This window comes from Phasianus colchicus, chromosome 37 (genome assembly GCF_987193195.1).
Source record: "Phasianus colchicus chromosome 37, bPhaCol1.hap1.1, whole genome shotgun sequence".
Lineage (NCBI taxonomy): Eukaryota > Metazoa > Chordata > Aves > Galliformes > Phasianidae > Phasianus > Phasianus colchicus.
This window is the reverse complement of record NC_143472.1, coordinates 98,712-125,977: the sequence shown is the minus strand read 5'-3', so window position 1 is coordinate 125,977 and position 27,266 is coordinate 98,712. Positions and strand designations below refer to the sequence as shown.

General features: G+C 55.7%; 4 protein-coding genes across 20 annotated transcripts in view; 3 read left to right on the top strand and 1 right to left on the bottom strand.

Annotated features, from left to right (window-relative positions):
* Nucleotides 1-19,697, bottom strand: part of LOC149913406 (uncharacterized) — a 45,135-nt gene extending 25,438 nt beyond the window's left edge. For 9 of the 15 annotated variants that reach the window (XM_090129651.1, XM_090129653.1, XM_090129649.1 and 6 more), the window contains exons 1-4: nt 18,886-19,697; nt 10,604-10,717; nt 2,390-2,503; nt 1,249-1,352 (exon numbers count right to left, since the gene is read on the bottom strand). The gene's annotated coding sequence lies outside the window, so the exon portion shown is untranslated. Of the gene's footprint in view, nt 1-1,248; nt 1,353-1,741; nt 1,806-2,389; nt 2,504-2,633; nt 3,107-5,141; nt 5,275-10,603; nt 10,718-10,847; nt 11,350-18,885 lie in introns of those variants that run through there. The other 6 variants (XM_090129654.1, XM_090129659.1, XM_090129660.1 and 3 more) reach the window with 6 other exon arrangements.
* Nucleotides 3,106-6,947, top strand: LOC149913408 (uncharacterized). 2 transcript variants are annotated; one of them, XM_090129637.1, is made up of 4 exons: nt 3,106-5,170; nt 5,269-5,343; nt 5,427-5,665; nt 5,764-6,947. In XM_090129637.1, the coding sequence occupies exons 1-4, from the start codon at nt 4,549-4,551 to the stop codon at nt 5,803-5,805; spliced, it is 978 nt and encodes a 325-aa protein (XP_089985763.1). In that variant the 5' UTR covers nt 3,106-4,548; the 3' UTR covers nt 5,806-6,947. The 2 variants fall into 2 exon arrangements, with proteins under 2 accessions (XP_089985763.1, XP_089985762.1); XM_090129636.1 differs by having other exon boundaries at nt 5,427-6,947.
* LOC149913407 (uncharacterized) lies at nt 11,349-15,230 on the top strand. 2 transcript variants are annotated; one of them, XM_090129639.1, is made up of 4 exons: nt 11,349-13,431; nt 13,530-13,604; nt 13,688-13,926; nt 14,025-15,230. In XM_090129639.1, the coding sequence occupies exons 1-4, from the start codon at nt 12,810-12,812 to the stop codon at nt 14,064-14,066; spliced, it is 978 nt and encodes a 325-aa protein (XP_089985765.1). In that variant the 5' UTR covers nt 11,349-12,809; the 3' UTR covers nt 14,067-15,230. The 2 variants fall into 2 exon arrangements, with proteins under 2 accessions (XP_089985765.1, XP_089985764.1); XM_090129638.1 differs by having other exon boundaries at nt 13,688-15,230.
* Nucleotides 19,698-20,794: 1,097 nt separating the features above from the next.
* LOC149913405 (uncharacterized) lies at nt 20,795-22,366 on the top strand. The gene is made up of 4 exons (XM_090129640.1): nt 20,795-21,707; nt 21,806-21,880; nt 21,964-22,201; nt 22,300-22,366. Exons 1-3 carry the CDS (start codon nt 21,086-21,088, stop codon nt 22,176-22,178), a joined length of 912 nt encoding a protein of 303 aa, XP_089985766.1. The 5' UTR covers nt 20,795-21,085; the 3' UTR covers nt 22,179-22,201; nt 22,300-22,366.
* Nucleotides 22,367-27,266: the final 4,900 nt, after the last annotated feature.

The window sequence follows — 27,266 nt, the reverse complement described above, 5'->3', positions numbered from 1 at the left end:
CTCATGGAGTTTCTTGCGAGCCTACAATATCAATGAGCATTTTTTCATTTATTTCTGATTATCTTTCTCAACGTGATAACCTTACCAGCCTAACTCTTCTATATACTACATAGCATCTGTATACTTATTGACCATACACTAGTCCAAGTAAAACAAAAGAAAACCAACAGAAGCCCCTAAGAACCTCAATGTCATTGCTGCTGTGCTACATAAAACTAAGTGCCAAAGTGACACTGTATAACTGAAAGCATTTACACAGTAGTTGAGAATGACAGCACTTCCCACACACTTCATTTTTAAACTCAAAAAACTAAAAAGGAGTTTAGTCACAAGAGACACATCAGGTATTGCCTATCTAAGCTCAACTTCTTAGATATTATTACTAACAATTTCCCCACATTTTTGAACAGATAAACCTTAAAATGCATGTGAAAGCCCAGAGCTGTAATTTTCATGCAAGCTAGAAAAAAACAGCAGGCAGCAAAGAAATTAATGTGTAATTGATTTAAGATTCCTGATTCTAAAATAATCTAGCCAAGGAAATATTGAGATGACTAGATGACATGAGAAGCTGGAATTTACCTTCAACCTTCAAGAGAGCAGCAGCATTCCCAGGAAGCAGCCTGGCAGCTTTCTCAACCCAGTATTTTTCCCAACCCAGGATTTTTCAACACATCCTCCCCTGCCCAAAGCCTGATAGAAGGAATTTTGACTGAGAAGTTCACATTCATTCACTTGCCTACTCAGCACTTCATTTGCTCTGCCCCTGTCTACCTCTGTAACAAGAACACCACCAGTAACAAACAAAGAGTGCCACTGAAAAACACCTTTGGTCTAGTCTTCCAGTTGCAACTAGGTTACCATTATCCCTGCTAGGCAATTCCACAGCAGACACAGACCCTTAGTCCAAAGGGCAATGGTAAGACTATTACAGCAGCTACCAGACAGATCAAGTCAGGACACAAAAGAAAGGATCGACTGGAAAAATAAATTAAAACCTGAAGCTAATTCTATCAAAAAAATAATCATTTTTTAAGTACATCATAGACAGATTTAGCAATAAAAAATGTACATCATACAATTTGCCCACAAATAACACATTTTCTACTCTGGGTTTAAGGAATGCACTGTACAGGGGCTTTGGTGCTGCATGAATGACTGCAGGCAGAGGTGTAGCAAAGTGAACACTAAACATTTCATCATTTAACGTAGAAAGCATTGAAAAAGAAAAATGACAATTTTCCCAACCTCTTTCCATCACCCATCACAGACATGGGCAGCACAGACAGATGGCCACTGGGCATGACGTACAGGGTCTTCATGACTGGGGCTTCAGGGGCTGGCCGTGGTCACTGTGGAGAAGGGAAGAGCGTGGTCAGCAGTCATGGAGACAGGGCACCTACTCTGGGCTGGAGCCCCTACAGCAGAGTTGCAGGGTTTCAGGCTGCACAAAATACCATTTGTCTCCTTTTGTATTCAGAGTGACTCAAAATAAAACCCCAGCAGTGTCACAGCCTGGGCAGAGCACTGCAAAGGAACCCTAAACCTGTCACCTCCCTTCTTAGACCATTCAGATCACTCAAAGAATCCTCTCTCCCTTCAGTAATCCCAGCCTCTCCACAGGGGGCTAGGACCACAGGGCTCTTCCTTGGTCAAGAACTCTCCATCCAATTCTCAAAGCTCTCACACAGCTCAGGCATCTTCAGCTTTGTCATACTAGCAGTGAAGTGCATGCACCCACCTGCCACAGCTTTGCAAGAAGGCACAACTCCCAGTGAATTATCTCATGGGCCAGCTATGTCACACTAACAGAAAGAAAAGAGGAAGAAAAAAAAACTGAGAGACAGAGAAAAAAGGCCCTCACTCAACTAAGGACTTTGGGGCTCCCTCTAGGACACCTGTAGTCTCAGCACAGTTCACAGTTACTTACAATGCACACAGCACCTACAAAAGCATCACGCTCCAACAAGCAAGGAAAACAAATCCACCACGCTGCAAAGGGCCCCTAGCTCTCACTAGGTGACGCCTGCTCCGTGTACAGAGCACGCACAGAAACTGCACCTCAGCTCTTCCCCATTTATCCCCCCACCATTTCTACAGGCATTTAGAGGCACTAAATGTCTCTACATGGAAGGCTCGTGGAGAAGACAGGATGTACAGGAGATTTCTCACTTCTCTGGTGCGAGACACTGCTTCTCTAGATGAACAACATTTTTCAAACAAGCACCAACCAACCACTGTAACTAACAACTGAAATAGCATTTCCCCTGAAAAACAACAACAACAACAACAACAACAAAACAACAAAAGAACAGCCTGTCCAAAGACCTCTCCTCACACACTTGACAAAAAGGCCAGAACCATCATTCCATTTGCCAGGCTTACTCACAGAACAGCAGCCTTCCCTTCACCGTGCATCACGTGGACACAAACAGGCTGTTGGTGCACGGAAGGCAACTCCACCTGAGCATCTCACCACAGACGTTCTCTCCGCTCTGCTTTCCTGCAAAGATACAAGGAGAAAAGCCTCAGCTCATCCAAGCAACAACTGGAAACAACTCCAGAAAATTCTCCATTCCAAAGCAGTTCCTGGAGAGGTACAAAAGAGTCCGCCAAAGGGAACACGTGCTCACGCTGTGGCCTTCGGAGAAACACGCTGCCTTTGTGCTCCTGGTTCCTCAGGGCTCTTCTTCATCACCTTCTGGGTTTTCTTCTACAAATCTAGGCCCTACGACCTTCCTCCACCCCAAGATAAAGTCCAACACAGAGTTGCAGTGCAGAGACTGGATGCTGACAAGAGCACTAGAAGAGCAGAACAGGGGAAGAGCACGAACAGACAAGACTGAAATAAAGAAGAGCAGCAGAGAAGAAAAAGAAGAAAGGATGAGGGAAGAAAGAAGTGCAGAAGAAGAAAAGTGCAATAGAGAAAAAGATTGGATACAAGACAGCAAAGCAATGAGGAGATGAGCAGAAGAGGAGAAGAGCAGAAGAATAAAAGAGAGGATGAAGGTAAGAAAGACGTGCAGACGAGGAGAAGAGCAGAAAGGGAGATGAGCCAAGACAGCTAAGGCAGAAAAGCAGAAAGGGAGAGGAGCTGAAGAGGACAGAATACGGGTATGGCAGAAGTACAGAAGATGGGAAGAGAGGACACGGGTCAGTGAGAAGTGCAGAAATGAAACAGAACGGAAGGGAGGAAGAGAGCACAGAAGACAGAGAAGGAAAAGAGCAGTAAAGTAGAAGAGCAGAGAGTGGCCAGAACAGAAGAACCGTAGAGCGCAAGATGTGCAAAGAGGAAACAGTTAAGTCAGAAGAGCGGATGAGGAGAACAAGAGGAGAAGAGAGGATACGGGTAAGAAAGAAAAGCAGAAGAGGAGTACAGATGCAGGAAAGGAGTAAGGACACAAGGAAGAAAGAACAGCAGATGAGCAGCAAAAAGAGCATAACACTCAGGGAGAAGAGCTGAAGAGTAGATGAGGAAGAGAGCAGAAAGGGGAAGCACGGAAGAGGGAAGAGCAGAAAAGACGATGCTGTCTCTTCTGTCCTCACTAGCAATGCCCCAAGAGACAGCCAAAGCCAGGAGAAAAAGTCCACGGTTTAAAGTTAGTGATGTTCTTCGAGGCACAAAGGACCAGTTCACAGTAACAAGCTCGGCATACGCTGCACGGGCACTGACTCATTCCTGCACTGTTCTCAGCTAAACCAGGGCTGTCCCACAGAAATCCCTCCTTTTCATTGTTACCATAGGTCTAACTGGCCTACCACGGCCGCTACCACTTTCAAGAACTCGTAACTAATGCTGGCACTTTACACAGTCTTGGGTGGTGACGACTGGAAATCGCTTGGACGGGAGGGGAAACCATCCCTGGGGTGAGAACTCACTGCAGGGATGGCAAATCCCCACTGGGACGGGCAGACCCTTGGCAAGGAAGAGCACTGGGCTGCCAAATGCCCATCGGGATGGTCACTGATCATCGGGATGGGAAACAACTGGCATGGGAAGGATGTTTGGGTACGAAAAGTCAAACCATCGCAAGCCTGGGGGAAAGGGGCTGACCCCAACCGTCACGGAACCCCCCTGGGGGGAGGGGCTCCCCCAACTGCCACTCTCCAGCTGTCATGGCAGGTAAGGCAGCAGGCTCCCCCTGCTCTGACACTCCATCTGACCCCAATGCCCCAGATCTCACCCCAGGGCCCCAGATCTCACCCCTTTGACCCCAGATCTCACCCCAGGGCCCCAGGACTCACCCCTTTGACCCCAGATCTCACCCCTGTGCCCCCAGATCGCACTCCAGGGCCCCAGATCTCACCCCTGTGCCCCCAGATCTCACCCCAGGGCCCCAGATCTCACACCCGTGACCCCAGATCGCACCCCAGCACACCAGATCCCACTCCTCTCACCCGGATCTCACCCCAGTGCCCCGGCTCTCAGCCCAGCGCCCCTTCTGGCATTTCCCCACAGAGAGATTCCCTCGACGAGCGCTGACGGTGCCTCTGACACCCGACGCCATTTTCGCTGATGCGACTGTGCCGCCACCGGACCCCGCCTGGATGCAGCCCACCGTCCGCGGACCGATGCCGGTACCACCCCAACCCTCCCCTGTCCCCACTGCCACCTACCTGGCACCTCAGGCCTCTGTCTGGCCTGGGGGACCAGGTGTCTGGGGACAGGCAGCACAGCTCCCACCTGGGGGGCTGCCCCCAACCCCGGCTCAGCTGCCACCTGGGGGCCTGACCCCAGCTGCGGGGCTGCACTTACCGGTGCTGCTGCTCCTACCTGGGGGGCTGCACCCAGCTGTGGCTCCCCCCACCGCCCCTGCTCCCTGCTCGGGACATCCCCTGCTGGCAGGGACGCTGCTGCCCCAGCAGCCCATGGGGCTGTGGCCTGGGGCCGTGCTCCTCCACGGGGAGCCCCCGCAGCCCGCAGGCACCTGCCTGCCGCAGGCCCCCGCCCGCCCCGGCCCCCCCCCCGTTCTTTTGCAGGTACCCTCCCTGCAGCAGCAGGTGCTCCCCGTGCCCTGCACCCTGCCTGACACCTGGGAGCCGCCGATGGAGCCCTTCCAAGATGCCGTGGTGCTCTCAGAGGACCGGGGGCACCCTGCGCCCACCGACGTGTGCCCCCATCCCGCCACGGCTCCGCTCACCTGCAGCGCTGCCACGCTGGAACCAGGCGGTGAGTTCAGGGGCTGCGGAGCGGGCGGCACGCTGTCCGCACCGGCTGGCTGTGGGAAAGCTGGCATTGCTCCACTGGGGATGTTCTTGCTTTTCCAGCAGTGACAACGAGCGCAGACACCCCGGAGGACATCGCGGACGACATCGATGAGCTCCTCACGTGGATCAACGAGGGTGAGTTTGGGGGCAGCACAACTGGCGGGGGGGTGTTCGGGAAAGCTGGCTTTGCCCCACTGGGGATTTTCTTCCTTTTCCAGAAGTGACGGCCAACACAGGCCTCCTGGACGACACCGCAGACATGGATGACCTGCTCACGTGGATCAACAACGGTGAGTTTGGGAGCAGCACAGCTGATGGAGGCCTGTCTGCGCTGAGTGGCCGTGGGAAAGCTGGCATTGCCCCACTGGGGATTTCTTCCCTTTTCCAGAAGAGAGACCCAGGACCAACAGTCTTGCCGACGATGTGGAAATTGACCATTTGCTCACCTGCATTGATGGTGAGTTTGTGGTCTGCAGAGATGGCGGGTCCGTGTCCACACCGAGCTGGCGTGGGAAGGCTGCCATCATTGTTCTGGGGGATGTTCTGCTTTTCCAGAAGCAGCGAGTGCTCCGGACAGCTGCAAAAGTGAAGAGCTGATGCAGTGCATCACAGCCACGGAGCAACTGAGCTCAGATGTCTCCAGCAGCTTCGACTCCTGCTCTTCCAACGCAGAGCTGCCTGACTCCCCCAGGGCCAGCCGGGAGCTCAGCAACGAGACAGATGCTGAATCTGGGCTCCGCACCAACTCGCTCCGGCAGAAGACAGCATCCCCGGAGCTGCCCGTGCCGACCCCCATGGCTGCCCCAGCACCTCCGGCGCCCAGCACTGCACACCTGATGGCAGAGGTGCAGCGGAGGCAGCCCCGGGTGATTCTCACCCGCCTCGCACTGCCAAACCCACGGGCTGCCCCAGCACCACCGTCGCCCTGCACGGCACACCTGATGGCAGAGATGCAGCGGAGGCAGCCCCGGGTGATTCTCACCCGCCTCGCACTGCCCCCCGGATGCATCTCCTGCCGGGTGGCGGCCAAACACCAGGGGGATGGCACTGAGACAGCCAAGCGCCCCGTGCCTCCTTTGCCGCAAACTGGACGGCTCCTGGAAGAGGCGCAGCAGGAACAGCCCCGCGTGGTTCTCACGCGCCTCGCACTGCCACCCGGATGCATCTCCTGCCGGCTGGCAGACAAGCACCACGGGGACAGCACCGAGCCACCCAGGTGAACAATGCCCGCCTGCACCACCACCAAACACAAGAGCAAAGGGCACAAGCAGCACGCTGGCAGCATCCCAGCCGCAAAGAGGAAGCTGCCGCGCTGCCAGGATGTTCCAGGCCACAAACATCGGCGCTAGGCAAAGCTGGCTGTGGCAGCACGGCGGCCAGCAGGAGCACTCAGGCTGGTTTCTTGGCACACTCCCGCTCCGGCCACTGTTGGGGTGTGATGGGCACCACTTGGTGCAGCAGGAGACGTGGCCGTAGCCGATGAATATGGCTCCCTGTAGCCCTGGGCTCCTCGCTGGCCCCCACGACACCCAGAGAGCAGCGGCAGCGTTCCAGGAGCACCAGCACCGGCCCCAGCCCTACCCTTCCAAAACTGCGCTGTCCACAAGCGGCGTCTTGGACTGGGGCAATGTGGGACTCTGAAGCTGATGGACCGCAAAAGTGTTGGACTGTCAAAGCTTTGGGCTGGGAAATGTTGCTTGGGGGGTGGGAAATGGTTGGGGGGTGGGAATGGCTGGGGGTGGGGAAGGGTTGGGGGTGGGAATTGCGAGTGGGAATGGGGGGGGGGGAGGGATGATTGCGGGTGGGAATTGCGGGTGGGAATGGCTGGGGGGAGGGAATGGATGGGGGTGGGAATTGCGGGTGGGAATTCTTGGGGTGGGAAATGGTTGGGGGTGGGCATTCTTGGGGCGGTGGGATCTTTTTGGAGTGGCAAATGAAATGGCTGTACTGTGATATTGTTGGGGTGGGAAATGACTGGGGTGAGAACTGGCTGCGGTGGGAGATGGCTGGCATCAAAAATTCTTGTACTCTGTAACTGCTGGCATTGGGGATGTGGGGAGGGGGAGGGAATTTTGTGGGGTGGCAATTCTGAGTGAGAAATTGTACTCTGCTACAATGTTACACTCCAAAATCGTTGGAAGTGGGAGGAAAGAATTACTGGGGTGGGAATTGGGGGGGCTGGGAAGTTTTTTGGAGGGGGAGGAAACTGTTGGTGGGAGGGAGCGGGGGGGTGAGAAATTGATCGGGGGGTGGGAAACTGATTAGAGGGTGGGAATTTTAGGGGGTGGGATCAGAAACTATTGTTAGGGTGGGAAATGGTTGGGAATATTGTCATTTATTTACTCTTTTGTACGTTTAACTATTAAATGGTTTGCATTCGCTTTGCTACAGCTCTGCCTGCAGTCGTTCATGCAGCACCAAAGCCCCCCCAGGCCTCCGTGCCCACCTCTGGGGATGTTGGGGTGGCCGCAGGGAGCCAAGAGCTGCAGCTCCTCCACACTGAACATCTCTAGCACAATCGCTGCTGTCATCATCTCTGTTGCCTTGTTTTGTTCCTGGGGAAGGAGATGGTCACGTACTGAGCAATGGGGGTGTTGAACTGGGGGCACTGGGCAGTACTGGTGGCACTGGGAGGCTAGTGAGGGCCGCACACAGCACTGGGGTGGCTCCAGGCAGCACTGGGGGGCACTGAGTTTGCACAAGGAGAGTCCAGACAACGCCGAGAGGCAATGGGACCTTACTGGGGAACTGCAAAGAGCACCAGGCGGCACCGGAGAGCTTTGGACGGCACTTGTGGGGTTGGAAGGGGGCTCAAACAGAACCCAGGTGGCACATTTTAACTAACCTCACTAATTTCCTCTTCTCCAACATCTCACCCAAGGCATTCAACAAGCCCTTTTTTCCATCGGGGGAGACTTTCTCCTTGGGGCTGACCTTCCGCCCCCACGCCCCCTCCCCGTGCTGCCTGTCTCTCCCCTGGGCGCTATGTTCCACGCATTCCCACCCTGATGCTCTCACTCAGTGACACGTTTGTCACCCACACGCTCACCATGGGTCCTGAGGAGGGGTGGCGGGTGTCCAGTGAAAGCAACCCCAGTGACAGCTCTGGCCCCGAGCCCTAGAAGACACAGATCCTGGAAAACCACCCTCAGTGCTGCTTCATCTCATCACCTTGGCACTCCATTTGGGGGCTCTGAGGAAGCTAACTGCTTCCCCTGATGTTTCAAGCTGGTGCTACCCATGCCTGCTGATGATGCTTCACGCTCTGGCACAGCCGCCTGTAAAGCTTAAATCTGCTCTGCACCCTCGCTTAAAGTCACATCTTTTGCAACCAGTTCCAATACTCTCAGAAGTAGAAAACCAAAGGGACGTTCCAGTGGAACGGCACTAGCTCAAACACCTTCCCTCGCTGCTGCTCCCAGGACCCCCAGCACTCCTTTTGCCCCGCCTGCACAACGCTTCTTTCTCTGTCCGTGCGCTCCTGGCAACAGAAATTCCACCAACAGCCCTCAACAAAACTGCTCTCTTCCAAACACTCAGGGCATCTAACGAGCCCACGCGGCGGCTGCCAGAAGAGCAGCTTCTGGAAGAGACGGGGACAGTGAAGGCAGTAAAGAAGAAAAGGGAAAAAAAAAGAGTCATTAAACAGCGACAAAACCTGAGAACATCCCCTCAGTTGGCTAGAGACTGCTCTGCAAGCACACACCTGCCTGCCACTGCTAACCAAGCAACCACCTCCCGGCCTTCGCTTCACAAGCAATCACCTGCCTGCCTGCCACTGCTTTGCAAGAACCCATCTGCCTGCCACTGCTTTGCAAGAACCCATCTGCCTGCCTTTGCTATGCAAGCAAGCACACGTCTCCCTGCCTTTGCTTCACAGCCATGCACCTGCCTGCCTTTTCGAAGCAAGCATGCATCCATCTACCTGCCGTTCCATCATACGCACCTGCCTGCCTTTGCTATGCAAGCATGCACCTGCGTGCCTTTCCTAAGCAAGCAAGCACACCCATACCTGCCTTTGCCTCACAAGCACCTGCCCGCCTTCGCTTTCGATGCGTGCACATGCTTCTCTTTGCTCTGCAAGCACACACCAGCCTTTGCTTTGCACACACCTGCCTGCCTTTGCTTCTCAAGCACCTTCCATTCCAGGGCCTACAAAGACGTCTGTTCTCTCTTCATTACCAATGCCTCTGAGCACGCTGAAAACCAGGAGGAAGAGGCCATGATAGAAAGTCAGAGAGATTCCTGGAGCACAAGGGACCGTTTCACAGGAACAAGCTTCCCGCCGTCTACGGCGTCTACAATGTTCCACTCCTGTCAGCCAAGTCAGGGCTGCCCCACACACATAAGTCACTTTCATTGTTAACGCTCTCTCATTGCTAACTAACATCGTTAACTAGCAATAGGACTGGAGGGAATGGCCTCAATTTGTGCCAGGGCAGACTCAAGCTGGATGGTAGGAAATAGTGCATTTCCAAAAGTGTGGTCGGGCACTGCAAAGGGCTGCCCAGGGAGGTGGTGGAGTCACCCACCCTGCAGGTGTTCAAGGAACGGTTAGACGTTGTGTTGAGGGACATGGATTAGTGAGAGCTACTGATGATAGTTGGATGGTTGGACTGATGATCTCATAGGTCTCTTCCAACCTTGGCGATTCTAGGATTCTAACATCTTGCTAACTGGCCTACCGTGCCTGTTACCATCTTCCGAACCTGCTACTTCACGCTGGCAGACAAACTTCTCAGCTACTTTCCTCCCTGCCCCAATGGGAGGAAAGGCATCATCTCCACTTGACGGGCTGGAGCAGTAGCAAGGTGTACTTGTGAGTTTTTCAAGTCCCTTTTAATCCCCAGAGGGAAGAAAACTGCCCAAACAAAAAGCCTGCAGAGGGGCTCTCTCTAGGACACCTGTTGTCTCAGCACAGTTCACAGTTACTTACAATGCACACAGCACCTACAAAAGCATCACGCTCCAACAAGCAAGGAAAACAAATCCACCACGCTGCAAAGGGCCCCTAGCTCTCACTAGGTGACGCCTGCTCCGTGTACAGAGCACGCACAGAAACTGCACCTCAGCTCTTCCCCATTTATCCCCCCACCATTTCTACAGGCATTTAGAGGCACTAAATGTCTCTACATGGAAGGCTCGTGGAGAAGACAGGATGTACAGGAGATTTCTCACTTCTCTGGTGCGAGACACTGCTTCTCTAGATGAACAACATTTTTCAAACAAGCACCAACCAACCACTGTAACTAACAACTGAAATAGCATTTCCCCTGAAAAACAACAACAACAACAACAACAACAAAACAACAAAAGAACAGCCTGTCCAAAGACCTCTCCTCACACACTTGACAAAAAGGCCAGAACCATCATTCCATTTGCCAGGCTTACTCACAGAACAGCAGCCTTCCCTTCACCGTGCATCACGTGGACACAAACAGGCTGTTGGTGCACGGAAGGCAACTCCACCTGAGCATCTCACCACAGACGTTCTCTCCGCTCTGCTTTCCTGCAAAGATACAAGGAGAAAAGCCTCAGCTCATCCAAGCAACAACTGGAAACAACTCCAGAAAATTCTCCATTCCAAAGCAGTTCCTGGAGAGGTACAAAAGAGTCCGCCAAAGGGAACACGTGCTCACGCTGTGGCCTTCGGAGAAACACGCTGCCTTTGTGCTCCTGGTTCCTCAGGGCTCTTCTTCATCACCTTCTGGGTTTTCTTCTACAAATCTAGGCCCTACGACCTTCCTCCACCCCAAGATAAAGTCCAACACAGAGTTGCAGTGCAGAGACTGGATGCTGACAAGAGCACTAGAAGAGCAGAACAGGGGAAGAGCACGAACAGACAAGACTGAAATAAAGAAGAGCAGCAGAGAAGAAAAAGAAGAAAGGATGAGGGAAGAAAGAAGTGCAGAAGAAGAAAAGTGCAATAGAGAAAAAGATTGGATACAAGACAGCAAAGCAATGAGGAGATGAGCAGAAGAGGAGAAGAGCAGAAGAATAAAAGAGAGGATGAAGGTAAGAAAGACGAGCAGACGAGGAGAAGAGCAGAAGAATAAAAGAGAGGATGAAGGTAAGAAAGACGTGCAGACGAGGAGAAGAGCAGAAAGGGAGATGAGCCAAGACAGCTAAGGCAGAAAAGCAGAAAGGGAGAGGAGCTGAAGAGGACAGAATACGGGTATGGCAGAAGTACAGAAGATGGGAAGAGAGGACACGGGTCAGTGAGAAGTGCAGAAATGAAACAGAACGGAAGGGAGGAAGAGAGCACAGAAGACAGAGAAGGAAAAGAGCAGTAAAGTAGAAGAGCAGAGAGTGGCCAGAACAGAAGAACCGTAGAGCGCAAGATGTGCAAAGAGGAAACAGTTAAGTCAGAAGAGCGGATGAGGAGAACAAGAGGAGAAGAGAGGATACGGGTAAGAAAGAAAAGCAGAAGAGGAGTACAGATGCAGGAGAGGAGTCAGGACACAAGGAAGAAAGAACAGCAGATGAGCAGCAAAAAGAGCATAACACTCAGGGAGAAGAGCTGAAGAGTAGATGAGGAAGAGAGCAGAAAGGGGAAGCACGGAAGAGGGAAGAGCAGAAAAGACGATGCTGTCCTCACTAGCAATGCCCCCAAGAGACAGCCAAAACCAGGAGAAAAAGTCCACGGTTTAAAGTTAGTGATGTTCTTCGAGGCACAAAGGACCAGTTCACAGTAACAAGCTCGGCATACGCTGCACGGGCACTGACTCATTCCTGCACTGTTCTCAGCTAAACCAGGGCTGTCCCACAGAAATCCCTCCTTTTCATTGTTACCATAGGTCTAACTGGCCTACCACGGCCGCTACCACTTTCAAGAACTCGTAACTAATGCTGGCACTTTACACAGTCTTGGGTGGTGACGACTGGAAATCGCTTGGACGGGAGGGGAAACCATCCCTGGGGTGAGAACTCACTGCAGGGATGGCAAATCCCCACTGGGACGGGCAGACCCTTGGCAAGGAAGAGCACTGGGCTGCCAAATGCCCATCGGGATGGTCACTGATCATCGGGATGGGAAACAACTGGCATGGGAAGGATGTTTGGGTACGAAAAGTCAAACCATCGCAAGCCTGGGGGAAAGGGGCTGACCCCAACCGTCACGGAACCCCCCTGGGGGGAGGGGCTCCCCCAACTGCCACTCTCCAGCTGTCATGGCAGGTAAGGCAGCAGGCTCCCCCTGCTCTGACACTCCATCTGACCCCAATGCCCCAGATCTCACCCCAGGGCCCCAGATCTCACCCCTTTGACCCCAGATCTCACCCCAGGGCCCCAGGACTCACCCCTTTGACCCCAGATCTCACCCCTGTGCCCCCAGATCGCACTCCAGGGCCCCAGATCTCACCCCTGTGCCCCCAGATCTCACCCCAGGGCCCCAGATCTCACACCCGTGACCCCAGATCGCACCCCAGCACACCAGATCCCACTCCTCTCACCCGGATCTCACCCCAGTGCCCCGGCTCTCAGCCCAGCGCCCCTTCTGGCATTTCCCCACAGAGAGATTCCCTCGACGAGCGCTGACGGTGCCTCTGACACCCGACGCCATTTTCGCTGATGCGACTGTGCCGCCACCGGACCCCGCCTGGATGCAGCCCACCGTCCGCGGACCGATGCCGGTACCACCCCAACCCTCCCCTGTCCCCACTGCCACCTACCTGGCACCTCAGGCCTCTGTCTGGCCTGGGGGACCAGGTGTCTGGGGACAGGCAGCACAGCTCCCACCTGGGGGGCTGCCCCCAACCCCGGCTCAGCTGCCACCTGGGGGCCTGACCCCAGCTGCGGGGCTGCACTTACCGGTGCTGCTGCTCCTACCTGGGGGGCTGCACCCAGCTGTGGCTCCCCCCACCGCCCCTGCTCCCTGCTCGGGACATCCCCTGCTGGCAGGGACGCTGCTGCCCCAGCAGCCCATGGGGCTGTGGCCTGGGGCCGTGCTCCTCCACGGGGAGCCCCCGCAGCCCGCAGGCACCTGCCTGCCGCAGGCCCCCGCCCGCCCCGGCCCCCCCCCCGTTCTTTTGCAGGTACCCTCCCTGCAGCAGCAGGTGCTCCCCGTGCCCTGCACCCTGCCTGACACCTGGGAGCCGCCGATGGAGCCCTTCCAAGATGCCGTGGTGCTCTCAGAGGACCGGGGGCACCCTGCGCCCACCGACGTGTGCCCCCATCCCGCCACGGCTCCGCTCACCTGCAGCGCTGCCACGCTGGAACCAGGCGGTGAGTTGAGGGGCTGCGGAGCGGGCGGCACGCTGTCCGCACCGGCTGGCTGTGGGAAAGCTGGCATTGCTCCACTGGGGATGTTCTTGCTTTTCCAGCAGTGACAACGAGCGCAGACACCCCGGAGGACATCGCGGACGACATCGATGAGCTCCTCACGTGGATCAACGAGGGTGAGTTTGGGGGCAGCACAACTGGCGGGGGGGTGTTCGGGAAAGCTGGCTTTGCCCCACTGGGGATTTTCTTCCTTTTCCAGAAGTGACGGCCAACACAGGCCTCCTGGACGACACCGCAGACATGGATGACCTGCTCACGTGGATCAACAACGGTGAGTTTGGGAGCAGCACAGCTGATGGAGGCCTGTCTGCGCTGAGTGGCCGTGGGAAAGCTGGCATTGCCCCACTGGGGATTTCTTCCCTTTTCCAGAAGAGAGACCCAGGACCAACAGTCTTGCCGACGATGTGGAAATTGACCATTTGCTCACCTGCATTGATGGTGAGTTTGTGGTCTGCAGAGATGGCGGGTCCGTGTCCACACCGAGCTGGCGTGGGAAGGCTGCCATCATTGTTCTGGGGGATGTTCTGCTTTTCCAGAAGCAGCGAGTGCTCCGGACAGCTGCAAAAGTGAAGAGCTGATGCAGTGCATCACAGCCATGGAGCAACTGAGCTCAGATGTCTCCAGCAGCTTCGACTCCTGCTCTTCCAACGCAGAGCTGCCTGACTCCCCCAGGGCCAGCCGGGAGCTCAGCAACGAGACAGATGCTGAATCTGGGCTCCGCACCAACTCGCTCCGGCAGAAGACAGCATCCCCGGAGCTGCCCGTGCCGTCCCCCATGGCTGCCCCAGCACCTCCGGCGCCCAGCACTGCACACCTGATGGCAGAGGTGCAGCGGAGGCAGCCCCGGGTGATTCTCACCCGCCTCGCACTGCCAAACCCACGGGCTGCCCCAGCACCACCGTCGCCCTGCATGGCACACCTGATGGCAGAGATGCAGCGGAGGCAGCCCCGGGTGATTCTCACCCGCCTCGCACTGCCCCCCGGATGCATCTCCTGCCAGGTGGCGTCCAAACACCAGGGGGATGGCACTGAGACAGCCAAGCGCCCCGTGCCTCCTTTGCCGCAAACTGGACGGCTCCTGGAAGAGGCGCAGCAGGAACAGCCCCGCGTGGTTCTCACGCGCCTCGCACTGCCACCCGGATGCATCTCCTGCCGGCTGGCAGACAAGCACCACGGGGACAGCACCGAGCCACCCAGGTGAACAATGCCCGCCTGCACCACCACCAAACACAAGAGCAAAGGGCACAAGCAGCACGCTGGCAGCATCCCAGCCGCAAAGAGGAAGCTGCCGCGCTGCCAGGATGTTCCAGGCCACAAACATCGGCGCTAGGCAAAGCTGGCTGTGGCAGCACGGCGGCCAGCAGGAGCACTCAGGCTGGTTTCTTGGCACACTCCCGCTCGGGCCACTGTTGGGGTGTGATGGGCACCACTTGGTGCAGCAGGAGACGTGGCCGTAGCCGATGAATATGGCTCCCTGTAGCCCTGGGCTCCTCGCTGGCCCCCACGACACCCAGAGAGCAGCGGCAGCGTTCCAGGAGCACCAGCACCGGCCCCAGCCCTACCCTTCCAAAACTGCGCTGTCCACAAGCGGCGTCTTGGACTGGGGCAATGTGGGACTCTGAAGCTGATGGACCGCAAAAGTGTTGGACTGTCAAAGCTTTGGGCTGGGAAATGTTGCTTGGGGGGTGGGAAATGGTTGGGGGGTGGGAATGGCTGGGGGTGGGGAAGGGTTGGGGGTGGGAATTGCGAGTGGGAATGGGGGGGGGGAGGGATGATTGCGGGTGGGAATTGCGGGTGGGAATGGCTGGGGGGAGGGAATGGATGGGGGTGGGAATTGCGGGTGGGAATTCTTGGGGTGGGAAATGGTTGGGGGTGGGCATTCTTGGGGCGGTGGGATCTTTTTGGAGTGGCAAATGAAATGGCTGTACTGTGATATTGTTGGGGTGGGAAATGACTGGGGTGAGAACTGGCTGCGGTGGGAGATGGCTGGCATCAAAAATTCTTGTACTCTGTAACTGCTGGCATTGGGGATGTGGGGAGGGGGAGGGAATTTTGTGGGGTGGCAATTCTGAGTGAGAAATTGTACTCTGCTACAATGTTACACTCCAAAATCGTTGGAAGTGGGAGGAAAGAATTACTGGGGTGGGAATTGGGGGGGCTGGGAAGTTTTTTGGAGGGGGAGGAAACTGTTGGTGGGAGGGAGCGGGGGGGTGAGAAATTGATCGGGGGGTGGGAAACTGATTAGAGGGTGGGAATTTTAGGGGGTGGGATCAGAAACTATTGTTAGGGTGGGAAATGGTTGGGAATATTGTCATTTATTTACTCTTTTGTACGTTTAACTATTAAATGGTTTGCATTCGCTTTGCTACAGCTCTGCCTGCAGTCGTTCATGCAGCACCAAAGCCCCCCCCAGGCCTCCGTGCCCACCTCTGGGGATGTTGGGGTGGCCGCAGGGAGCCAAGAGCTGCAGCTCCTCCACACTGAACATCTCTAGCACAATCGCTGCTGTCATCATCTCTGTTGCCTTGTTTTGTTCCTGGGGAAGGAGATGGTCACGTACTGAGCAATGGGGGTGTTGAACTGGGGGCACTGGGCAGTACTGGTGGCACTGGGAGGTCCACTGCGGGGCACTGGGAGGCTAGTGAGGGCCGCACACAGCACTGGGGTGGCTCCAGGCAGCACTGGGGGGCACTGAGTTTGCACAAGGAGAGTCCAGACAACGCCGAGAGGCAATGGGACCTTACTGGGGAACTGCAAAGAGCACCAGGCGGCACCGGAGAGCTTTGGACGGCACTTGTGGGGTTGGAGGGGGCTCAAACAGAACCCAGGTGGCACATTTTAACTAACCTCACTAATTTCCTCTTCTCCAACATCTCACCCAAGGCATTCAACAAGCCCTTTTTTCCATCGGGGGAGACTTTCTCCTTGGGGCTGACCTTCCGCCCCCACGCCCCCTCCCCGTGCTGCCTGTCTCTCCCCTGGGCGCTATGTTCCACGCATTCCCACCCTGATGCTCTCACTCAGTGACACGTTTGTCACCCACACGCTCACCATGGGTCCTGAGGAGGGGTGGCGGGTGTCCAGTGAAAGCAACCCCAGTGACAGCTCTGGCCCCGAGCCCTAGAAGACACAGATCCTGGAAAACCACCCTCAGTGCTGCTTCATCTCATCACCTTGGCACTCCATTTGGGGGCTCTGAGGAAGCTAACTGCTTCCCCTGATGTTTCAAGCTGGTGCTACCCATGCCTGCTGATGATGCTTCACGCTCTGGCACAGCCGCCTGTAAAGCTTAAATCTGCTCTGCACCCTCGCTTAAAGTCACATCTTTTGCAACCAGTTCCAATACTCTCAGAAGTAGAAAACCAAAGGGACGTTCCAGTGGAACGGCACTAGCTCAAACACCTTCCCTCGCTGCTGCTCCCAGGACCCCCAGCACTCCTTTTGCCCCGCCTGCACAACGCTTCTTTCTCTGTCCGTGCGCTCCTGGCAACAGAAATTCCACCAACAGCCCTCAACAAAACTGCTCTCTTCCAAACACTCAGGGCATCTAACGAGCCCACGCGGCGGCTGCCAGAAGAGCAGCTTCTGGAAGAGACGGGGACACTGAAGGCAGTAAAGAAGAAAAGGGAAAAAAAAAGAGTCATTAAACAGCAACAAAACCTGAGAACATCCCCTCAGTTGGCTAGAGACTGCTCTGCAAGCACACACCTGCCTGCCACTGCTAACCAAGCAACCACCTCCCGGCCTTCGCTTCACAAGCAATCACCTGCCTGCCTGCCACTGCTTTGCAAGAACCCATCTGCCTGCCACTGCTTTGCAAGAACCCATCTGCCTGCCTTTGCTATGCAAGCAAGCACACGTCTCCCTGCCTTTGCTTCACAGCCATGCACCTGCCTGCCTTTTCGAAGCAAGCATGCATCCATCTACCTGCCGTTCCATCATACGCACCTGCCTGCCTTTGCTATGCAAGCATGCACCTGCGTGCCTTTCCTAAGCAAGCAAGCACACCCATACCTGCCTTTGCCTCACAAGCACCTGCCCGCCTTCGCTTTCGATGCGTGCACATGCTTCCCTTTGCTCTGCAAGCACACACCAGCCTTTGCTTTGCACACACCTGCCTGCCTTTGCTTCTCAAGCACCTTCCATTCCAGGGCCTACAAAGACGTCTGTTCTCTCTTCATTACCAATGCCTCTGAGCACGCTGAAAACCAGGAGGAAGAGGCCATGATAGAAAGTCAGAGAGATTCCTGGAGCACAAGGGACCGTTTCACAGGAACAAGCTTCCCGCCGTCTACGGCGTCTACAATGTTCCACTCCTGTCAGCCAAGTCAGGGCTGCCCCACACACATAAGTCACTTTCATTGTTAACGCTCTCTCATTGCTAACTAACATCGTTAACTAGCAATAGGACTGGAGGGAATGGCCTCAATTTGTGCCAGGGCAGACTCAAGCTGGATGGTAGGAAATAGTGCATTTCCAAAAGTGTGGTCGGGCACTGCAAAGGGCTGCCCAGGGAGGTGGTGGAGTCACCCACCCTGCAGGTGTTCAAGGAACGGTTAGACGTTGTGTTGAGGGACATGGATTAGTGAGAGCTACTGATGATAGTTGGATGGTTGGACTGATGATCTCATAGGTCTCTTCCAACCTTGGCGATTCTAGGATTCTAACATCTTGCTAACTGGCCTACCGTGCCTGTTACCATCTTCCGAACCTGCTACTTCACGCTGGCAGACAAACTTCTCAGCTACTTTCCTCCCTGCCCCAATGGGAGGAAAGGCATCATCTCCACTTGACGGGCTGGAGCAGTAGCAAGGTGTACTTGTGAGTTTTTCAAGTCCCTTTTAATCCCCAGAGGGAAGAAAACTGCCCAAACAAAAAGCCTGCAGAGGGGCTCTCTCTAGGACACCTGTTGTCTCAGCACAGTTCACAGTTACTTACAATGCACACAGCACCTACAAAAGCATCACGCTCCAACAAGCAAGGAAAACAAATCCACCACGCTGCAAAGGGCCCCTAGCTCTCACTAGGTGACGCCTGCTCCGTGTACAGAGCACGCATAGAAACTGCACCTCAGCTCTTCCCCATTTATCCCCCCACCATTTCTACAGGCATTTAGAGGCACTAAATGTCTCTACATGGAAGGCTCGTGGAGAAGACAGGATGTACAGGAGATTTCTCACTTCTCTGGTGCGAGACACTGCTTCTCTAGATGAACAACATTTTTCAAACAAGCACCAACCAACCACTGTAACTAACAACTGAAATAGCATTTCCCCTGAAAAACAACAACAACAACAACAACAACAAAACAACAAAAGAACAGCCTGTCCAAAGACCTCTCCTCACACACTTGACAAAAAGGCCAGAACCATCATTCCATTTGCCAGGCTTACTCACAGAACAGCAGCCTTCCCTTCACCGTGCATCACGTGGACACAAACAGGCTGTTGGTGCACGGAAGGCAACTCCACCTGAGCATCTCACCACAGACGTTCTCTCCGCTCTGCTTTCCTGCAAAGATACAAGGAGAAAAGCCTCAGCTCATCCAAGCAACAACTGGAAACAACTCCAGAAAATTCTCCATTCCAAAGCAGTTCCTGGAGAGGTACAAAGGAGTCCGCCAAAGGGAACACGTGCTCACGCTGTGGCCTTCGGAGAAACACGCTGCCTTTGTGCTCCTGGTTCCTCAGGGCTCTTCTTCATCACCTTCTGGGTTTTCTTCTACAAATCTAGGCCCTACGACCTTCCTCCACCCCAAGATAAAGTCCAACACAGAGTTGCAGTGCAGAGACTGGATGCTGACAAGAGCACTAGAAGAGCAGAACAGGGGAAGAGCACGAACAGACAAGACTGAAATAAAGAAGAGCAGCAGAGAAGAAAAAGAAGAAAGGATGAGGGAAGAAAGAAGTGCAGAAGAAGAAAAGTGCAATAGAGAAAAAGATTGGATACAAGACAGCAAAGCAATGAGGAGATGAGCAGAAGAGGAGAAGAGCAGAAGAATAAAAGAGAGGATGAAGGTAAGAAAGACGAGCAGACGAGGAGAAGAGCAGAAAGGGAGATGAGCCAAGACAGCTAAGGCAGAAAAGCAGAAAGGGAGAGGAGCTGAAGAGGACAGAATACGGGTATGGCAGAAGTACAGAAGATGGGAAGAGAGGACACGGGTCAGTGAGAAGTGCAGAAATGAAACAGAACGGAAGGGAGGAAGAGAGCACAGAAGACAGAGAAGGAAAAGAGCAGTAAAGTAGAAGAGCAGAGAGTGGCCAGAACAGAAGAACCGTAGAGCGCAAGATGTGCAAAGAGGAAACAGTTAAGTCAGAAGAGCGGATGAGGAGAACAAGAGGAGAAGAGAGGATACGGGTAAGAAAGAAAAGCAGAAGAGGAGTACAGATGCAGGAAAGGAGTCAGGACACAAGGAAGAAAGAACAGCAGATGAGCAGCAAAAAGAGCATAACACTCAGGGAGAAGAGCTGAAGAGTAGATGAGGAAGAGAGCAGAAAGGGGAAGCACGGAAGAGGGAAGAGCAGAAAAGACGATGCTGTCTCTTCTGTCCTCACTAGCAATGCCCCAAGAGACAGCCAAAGCCAGGAGAAAAAGTCCACGGTTTAAAGTTAGTGATGTTCTTCGAGGCACAAAGGACCAGTTCACAGTAACAAGCTCGGCATACGCTGCACGGGCACTGACTCATTCCTGCACTGTTCTCAGCTAAACCAGGGCTGTCCCACAGAAATCCCTCCTTTTCATTGTTACCATAGGTCTAACTGGCCTACCACGGCCGCTACCACTTTCAAGAACTCGTAACTAATGCTGGCACTTTACACAGTCTTGGGTGGTGACGACTGGAAATCGCTTGGACGGGAGGGGAAACCATCCCTGGGGTGAGAACTCACTGCAGGGATGGCAAATCCCCACTGGGACGGGCAGACCCTTGGCAAGGAAGAGCACTGGGCTGCCAAATGCCCATCGGGATGGTCACTGATCATCGGGATGGGAAACAACTGGCATGGGAAGGATGTTTGGGTACGAAAAGTCAAACCATCGCAAGCCTGGGGGAAAGGGGCTGACCCCAACCGTCACGGAACCCCCCTGGGGGGAGGGGCTCCCCCAACTGCCACTCTCCAGCTGTCATGGCAGGTAAGGCAGCAGGCTCCCCCTGCTCTGACACTCCATCTGACCCCAATGCCCCAGATCTCACCCCAGGGCCCCAGATCTCACCCCTTTGACCTCAGATCTCACCCCAGGGCCCCAGATCTCACCCCTTTGACCCCAGATCTCACCCCAGGGCCCCAGATCTCACCCCTTTGACCCCAGATCTCACCCCTGTGCCCCCAGATCGCACTCCAGGGCCCCAGATCTCACCCCTGTGCCCCCAGATCTCACCCCAGGGCCCCAGATCTCACACCCGTGACCCCAGATCGCACCCCAGCACACCAGATCCCACTCCTCTCACCCGGATCTCACCCCAGTGCCCCGGCTCTCAGCCCAGCGCCCCTTCTGGCATTTCCCCACAGAGAGATTCCCTCGACGAGCGCTGACGGTGCCTCTGACACCCGACGCCATTTTCGCTGATGCGACTGTGCCGCCACCGGACCCCGCCTGGATGCAGCCCACCGTCCGCGGACCGATGCCGGTACCACCCCAACCCTCCCCTGTCCCCACTGCCACCTACCTGGCACCTCAGGCCTCTGTCTGGCCTGGGGGACCAGGTGTCTGGGGACAGGCAGCACAGCTCCCACCTGGGGGGCTGCCCCCAACCCCGGCTCAGCTGCCACCTGGGGGCCTGACCCCAGCTGCGGGGCTGCACTTACCGGTGCTGCTGCTCCTACCTGGGGGGCTGCACCCAGCTGTGGCTCCCCCCACCGCCCCTGCTCCCTGCTCGGGACATCCCCTGCTGGCAGGGACGCTGCTGCCCCAGCAGCCCATGGGGCTGTGGCCTGGGGCCGTGCTCCTCCACGGGGAGCCCCCGCAGCCCGCAGGCACCTGCCTGCCGCAGGCCCCCGCCCGCCCCGGCCCCCCCCCCGTTCTTTTGCAGGTACCCTCCCTGCAGCAGCAGGTGCTCCCCGTGCCCTGCACCCTGCCTGACACCTGGGAGCCGCCGATGGAGCCCTTCCAAGATGCCGTGGTGCTCTCAGAGGACCGGGGGCACCCTGCGCCCACCGACGTGTGCCCCCATCCCGCCACGGCTCCGCTCACCTGCAGCGCTGCCACGCTGGAACCAGGCGGTGAGTTGAGGGGCTGCGGAGCGGGCGGCACGCTGTCCGCACCGGCTGGCTGTGGGAAAGCTGGCATTGCTCCACTGGGGATGTTCTTGCTTTTCCAGCAGTGACAACGAGCGCAGACACCCCGGAGGACATCGCGGACGACATCGATGAGCTCCTCACGTGGATCAACGAGGGTGAGTTTGGGGGCAGCACAACTGGCGGGGGGGTGTTCGGGAAAGCTGGCTTTGCCCCACTGGGGATTTTCTTCCTTTTCCAGAAGTGACGGCCAACACAGGCCTCCTGGACGACACCGCAGACATGGATGACCTGCTCACGTGGATCAACAACGGTGAGTTTGGGAGCAGCACAGCTGATGGAGGCCTGTCTGCGCTGAGTGGCCGTGGGAAAGCTGGCATTGCCCCACTGGGGATTTCTTCCCTTTTCCAGAAGAGAGACCCAGGACAACAGTCTTGCCGACGATGTGGAAATTGACCATTTGCTCACCTGCATTGATGGTGAGTTTGTGGTCTGCAGAGATGGCGGGTCCGTGTCCACACCGAGCTGGCGTGGGAAGGCTGCCATCATTGTTCTGGGGGATGTTCTGCTTTTCCAGAAGCAGCGAGTGCTCCGGACAGCTGCAAAAGTGAAGAGCTGATGCAGTGCATCACAGCCACGGAGCAACTGAGCTCAGATGTCTCCAGCAGCTTCGACTCCTGCTCTTCCAACGCAGAGCTGCCTGACTCCCCCAGGGCCAGCCGGGAGCTCAGCAACGAGACAGATGCTGAATCTGGGCTCCGCACCAACTCGCTCCGGCAGAAGACAGCATCCCCGGAGCTGCCCGTGCCGACCCCCATGGCTGCCCCAGCACCTCCGGCGCCCAGCACTGCACACCTGATGGCAGAGGTGCAGCGGAGGCAGCCCCGGGTGATTCTCACCCGCCTCGCACTGCCAGACCCACGGGCTGCCCCAGCACCACCGTCGCCCTGCATGGCACACCTGATGGCAGAGATGCAGCGGAAACAGCCCCGGGTGATTCTCACCCGCCTCGCACTGCCCCCCGGATGCATCTCCTGCCGGGTGGCGGCCAAACACCAGGGGGATGGCACTGAGACAGCCAAGCGCCCCGTGCCTCCTTTGCCGCAAACTGGACGGCTCCTGGAAGAGGCGCAGCAGGAACAGCCCCGCGTGGTTCTCACGCGCCTCGCACTGCCACCCGGATGCATCTCCTGCCGGCTGGCAGACAAGCACCACGGGGACAGCACCGAGCCACCCAGGTGAACAATGCCCGCCTGCACCACCACCAAACACAAGAGCAAAGGGCACAAGCAGCACGCTGGCAGCATCCCAGCCGCAAAGAGGAAGCTGCCGCGCTGCCAGGATGTTCCAGGCCACAAACATCGGCGCTAGGCAAAGCTGGCTGTGGCAGCACGGCGGCCAGCAGGAGCACTCAGGCTGGTTTCTTGGCACACTCCCGCTCCGGCCACTGTTGGGGTGTGATGGGCACCACTTGGTGCAGCAGGAGACGTGGCCGTAGCCGATGAATATGGCTCCCTGTAGCCCTGGGCTCCTCGCTGGCCCCCACGACACCCAGAGAGCAGCGGCAGCGTTCCAGGAGCACCAGCACCGGCCCCAGCCCTACCCTTCCAAAACTGCGCTGTCCACAAGCGGCGTCTTGGACTGGGGCAATGTGGGACTCTGAAGCTGATGGACCGCAAAAGTGTTGGACTGTCAAAGCTTTGGGCTGGGAAATGTTGCTTGGGGGGTGGGAAATGGTTGGGGGGTGGGAATGGCTGGGGGTGGGGAAGGGTTGGGGGTGGGAATTGCGAGTGGGAATGGGGGGGGGGGAGGGATGATTGCGGGTGGGAATTGCGGGTGGGAATGGCTGGGGGGAGGGAATGGATGGGGGTGGGAATTGCGGGTGGGAATTCTTGGGGTGGGAAATGGTTGGGGGTGGGCATTCTTGGGGCGGTGGGATCTTTTTGGAGTGGCAAATGAAATGGCTGTACTGTGATATTGTTGGGGTGGGAAATGACTGGGGTGAGAACTGGCTGCGGTGGGAGATGGCTGGCATCAAAAATTCTTGTACTCTGTAACTGCTGGCATTGGGGATGTGGGGAGGGGGAGGGAATTTTGTGGGGTGGCAATTCTGAGTGAGAAATTGTACTCTGCTACATTGTTACACTCCAAAATCGTTGGAAGTGGGAGGAAAGAATTACTGGGGTGGGAATTGGGGGGGCTGGGAAGTTTTTTGGAGGGGGAGGAAACTGTTGGTGGGAGGGAGCGGGGGGGTGAGAAATTGATCGGGGGGTGGGAAACTGATTAGAGGGTGGGAATTTTAGGGGGTGGGATCAGAAACTATTGTTAGGGTGGGAAATGGTTGGGAATATTGTCATTTATTTACTCTTTTGTACGTTTAACTATTAAATGGTTTGCATTCGCTTTGCTACAGCTCTGCCTGCAGTCGTTCATGCAGCACCAAAGCCCCCCCAGGCCTCCGTGCCCACCTCTGGGGATGTTGGGGTGGCCGCAGGGAGCCAAGAGCTGCAGCTCCTCCACACTGAACATCTCTAGCACAATCGCTGCTGTCATCATCTCTGTTGCCTTGTTTTGTTCCTGGGGAAGGAGATGGTCACGTACTGAGCAATGGGGGTGTTGAACTGGGGGCACTGGGCAGTACTGGTGGCACTGGGAGGTCCACTGCGGGGCACTGGGAGGCTAGTGAGGGCCGCACACAGCACTGGGGTGGCTCCAGGCAGCACTGGGGGGCACTGAGTTTGCACAAGGAGAGTCCAGACAACGCCGAGAGGCAATGGGACCTTACTGGGGAACTGCAAAGAGCACCAGGCGGCACCGGAGAGCTTTGGACGGCACTTGTGGGGTTGGAGGGGGCTCAAACAGAACCCAGGTGGCACATTTTAACTAACCTCACTAATTTCCTCTTCTCCAACATCTCACCCAAGGCATTCAACAAGCCCTTTTTTCCATCGGGGGAGACTTTCTCCTTGGGGCTGACCTTCCGCCCCCACGCCCCCTCCCCGTGCTGCCTGTCTCTCCCCTGGGCGCTATGTTCCACGCATTCCCACCCTGATGCTCTCACTCAGTGACACGTTTGTCACCCACACGCTCACCATGGGTCCTGAGGAGGGGTGGCGGGTGTCCAGTGAAAGCAACCCCAGTGACAGCTCTGGCCCCGAGCCCTAGAAGACACAGATCCTGGAAAACCACCCTCAGTGCTGCTTCATCTCATCACCTTGGCACTCCATTTGGGGGCTCTGAGGAAGCTAACTGCTTCCCCTGATGTTTCAAGCTGGTGCTACCCATGCCTGCTGATGATGCTTCACGCTCTGGCACAGCCGCCTGTAAAGCTTAAATCTGCTCTGCACCCTCGCTTAAAGTCACATCTTTTGCAACCAGTTCCAATACTCTCAGAAGTAGAAAACCAAAGGGACGTTCCAGTGGAACGGCACTAGCTCAAACACCTTCCCTCGCTGCTGCTCCCAGGACCCCCAGCACTCCTTTTGCCCCGCCTGCACAACGCTTCTTTCTCTGTCCGTGCGCTCCTGGCAACAGAAATTCCACCAACAGCCCTCAACAAAACTGCTCTCTTCCAAACACTCAGGGCATCTAACGAGCCCACGCGGCGGCTGCCAGAAGAGCAGCTTCTGGAAGAGACGGGGACACTGAAGGCAGTAAAGAAGAAAAGGGAAAAAAAAAGAGTCATTAAACAGCAACAAAACCTGAGAACATCCCCTCAGTTGGCTAGAGACTGCTCTGCAAGCACACACCTGCCTGCCACTGCTAACCAAGCAACCACCTCCCGGCCTTCGCTTCACAAGCAATCACCTGCCTGCCTGCCACTGCTTTGCAAGAACCCATCTGCCTGCCACTGCTTTGCAAGAACCCATCTGCCTGCCTTTGCTATGCAAGCAAGCACACGTCTCCCTGCCTTTGCTTCACAGCCATGCACCTGCCTGCCTTTTCGAAGCAAGCATGCATCCATCTACCTGCCGTTCCATCATACGCACCTGCCTGCCTTTGCTATGCAAGCATGCACCTGCGTGCCTTTCCTAAGCAAGCAAGCACACCCATACCTGCCTTTGCCTCACAAGCACCTGCCCGCCTTCGCTTTCGATGCGTGCACATGCTTCCCTTTGCTCTGCAAGCACACACCAGCCTTTGCTTTGCACACACCTGCCTGCCTTTGCTTCTCAAGCACCTTCCATTCCAGGGCCTACAAAGACGTCTGTTCTCTCTTCATTACCAATGCCTCTGAGCACGCTGAAAACCAGGAGGAAGAGGCCATGATAGAAAGTCAGAGAGATTCCTGGAGCACAAGGGACCGTTTCACAGGAACAAGCTTCCCGCCGTCTACGGCGTCTACAATGTTCCACTCCTGTCAGCCAAGTCAGGGATGCCCCACACACATAAGTCACTTTCATTGTTAACGCTCTCTCATTGCTAACTAACATCGTTAACTAGCAATAGGACTGGAGGGAATGGCCTCAATTTGTGCCAGAGCAGACTGAGGCTGGATAGTGCATTTCCAAAAGTGTGGCAGAGGTGCTGCGGAGGCAGCTCCGGGTGATTCTCACCCGCCTCGCACTGCCCCCCGGATGCATCTCCTGCCGGGTGGCGGCCAAACACCAGGGGGATGGCACTGAGACAGCCAAGCGCCCCGTGCCTCCTTTGCCGCAAACTGGACGGCTCCTGGAAGAGGCGCAGCAGGAACAGCCCCGCGTGGTTCTCACGCGCCTCGCACTGCCACCCGGATGCATCTCCTGCCGGCTGGCAGACAAGCACCACGGGGACAGCACCGAGCCACCCAGGTGAACAATGCCCGCCTGCACCACCACCAAACACAAGAGCAAAGGGCACAAGCAGCACGCTGGCAGCATCCCAGCCGCAAAGAGGAAGCTGCTGCGCTGCCAGGATGTTCCAGGCCACAAACATCGGCGCTAGGCAAAGCTGGCTGTGGCAGCACGGCGGCCAGCAGGAGCACTCAGGCCGGTTTCAAGACAGCATTAAAGGAGAGGACAACTTCTGTTGGTGACTGGTTTCAGCAAAATAGAAAAATTGCACTTTGTTTTAGGGAAGCAGCCTAGGCGTCGATTCAATCTTTTTAAGAAAGTGGGAAATGGAAAGCCTGTGTGGGTGAGAACCAACATTTTGAATGAAAGGATGTGTTTGATGTAGGAGAGAGGAGAAGGCACTGCAGATCTGAGTCGGCTGAAACGGGACAACGTGTATAAGTGGAATGGCAAACGTATGGGACTACGATTGAAGAGATGAAGAGATGAAGCTTGTGCTCCTCAAGTACTGCTTTGTTTCTGACAGCAGCTGATGCAAGTGGCCTTCCCTTGATGCTCAGCCATGTGGAAGGGCAGGGGAAGAAGACAAAACTTTAGAAGGCACCAACAAGAGGTACAGATACACAACAGCCACCTGGACTTGATGCACTGTCTTTCTACCTAGGTTTTCTTTTTGTTCCTTCCTGGGACACATCTCCCAACTTTCTCCTAAGCCCTAGCTGTACAAAAATGCAAGCAATCAGATGAAGAGATGGAAAAAGCAGGGGAGTTA

What these genes read in the sequence shown, in the direction of transcription:
- LOC149913408 (XM_090129636.1), top strand. Translation starts at nt 4,549, where the DNA reads ATGCAGCCCACCGTCCGCGGACCGATGCCGGTACCACCCCAACCCTCC. An exon ending in TGCCACGCTGGAACCAGGCG is followed by an intron (nt 5,171 to 5,268) that starts GTGAGTTCAGGG and finishes TTGCTTTTCCAG; the next exon opens with CAGTGACAACGAGCGCAGAC. An exon ending in CCTCACGTGGATCAACGAGG is followed by an intron (nt 5,344 to 5,426) that starts GTGAGTTTGGGG and finishes TTCCTTTTCCAG; the next exon opens with AAGTGACGGCCAACACAGGC.
- LOC149913407 (XM_090129638.1), top strand. Translation starts at nt 12,810, where the DNA reads ATGCAGCCCACCGTCCGCGGACCGATGCCGGTACCACCCCAACCCTCC. An exon ending in TGCCACGCTGGAACCAGGCG is followed by an intron (nt 13,432 to 13,529) that starts GTGAGTTGAGGG and finishes TTGCTTTTCCAG; the next exon opens with CAGTGACAACGAGCGCAGAC. An exon ending in CCTCACGTGGATCAACGAGG is followed by an intron (nt 13,605 to 13,687) that starts GTGAGTTTGGGG and finishes TTCCTTTTCCAG; the next exon opens with AAGTGACGGCCAACACAGGC.
- LOC149913405 (XM_090129640.1), top strand. Translation starts at nt 21,086, where the DNA reads ATGCAGCCCACCGTCCGCGGACCGATGCCGGTACCACCCCAACCCTCC. An exon ending in TGCCACGCTGGAACCAGGCG is followed by an intron (nt 21,708 to 21,805) that starts GTGAGTTGAGGG and finishes TTGCTTTTCCAG; the next exon opens with CAGTGACAACGAGCGCAGAC. An exon ending in CCTCACGTGGATCAACGAGG is followed by an intron (nt 21,881 to 21,963) that starts GTGAGTTTGGGG and finishes TTCCTTTTCCAG; the next exon opens with AAGTGACGGCCAACACAGGC.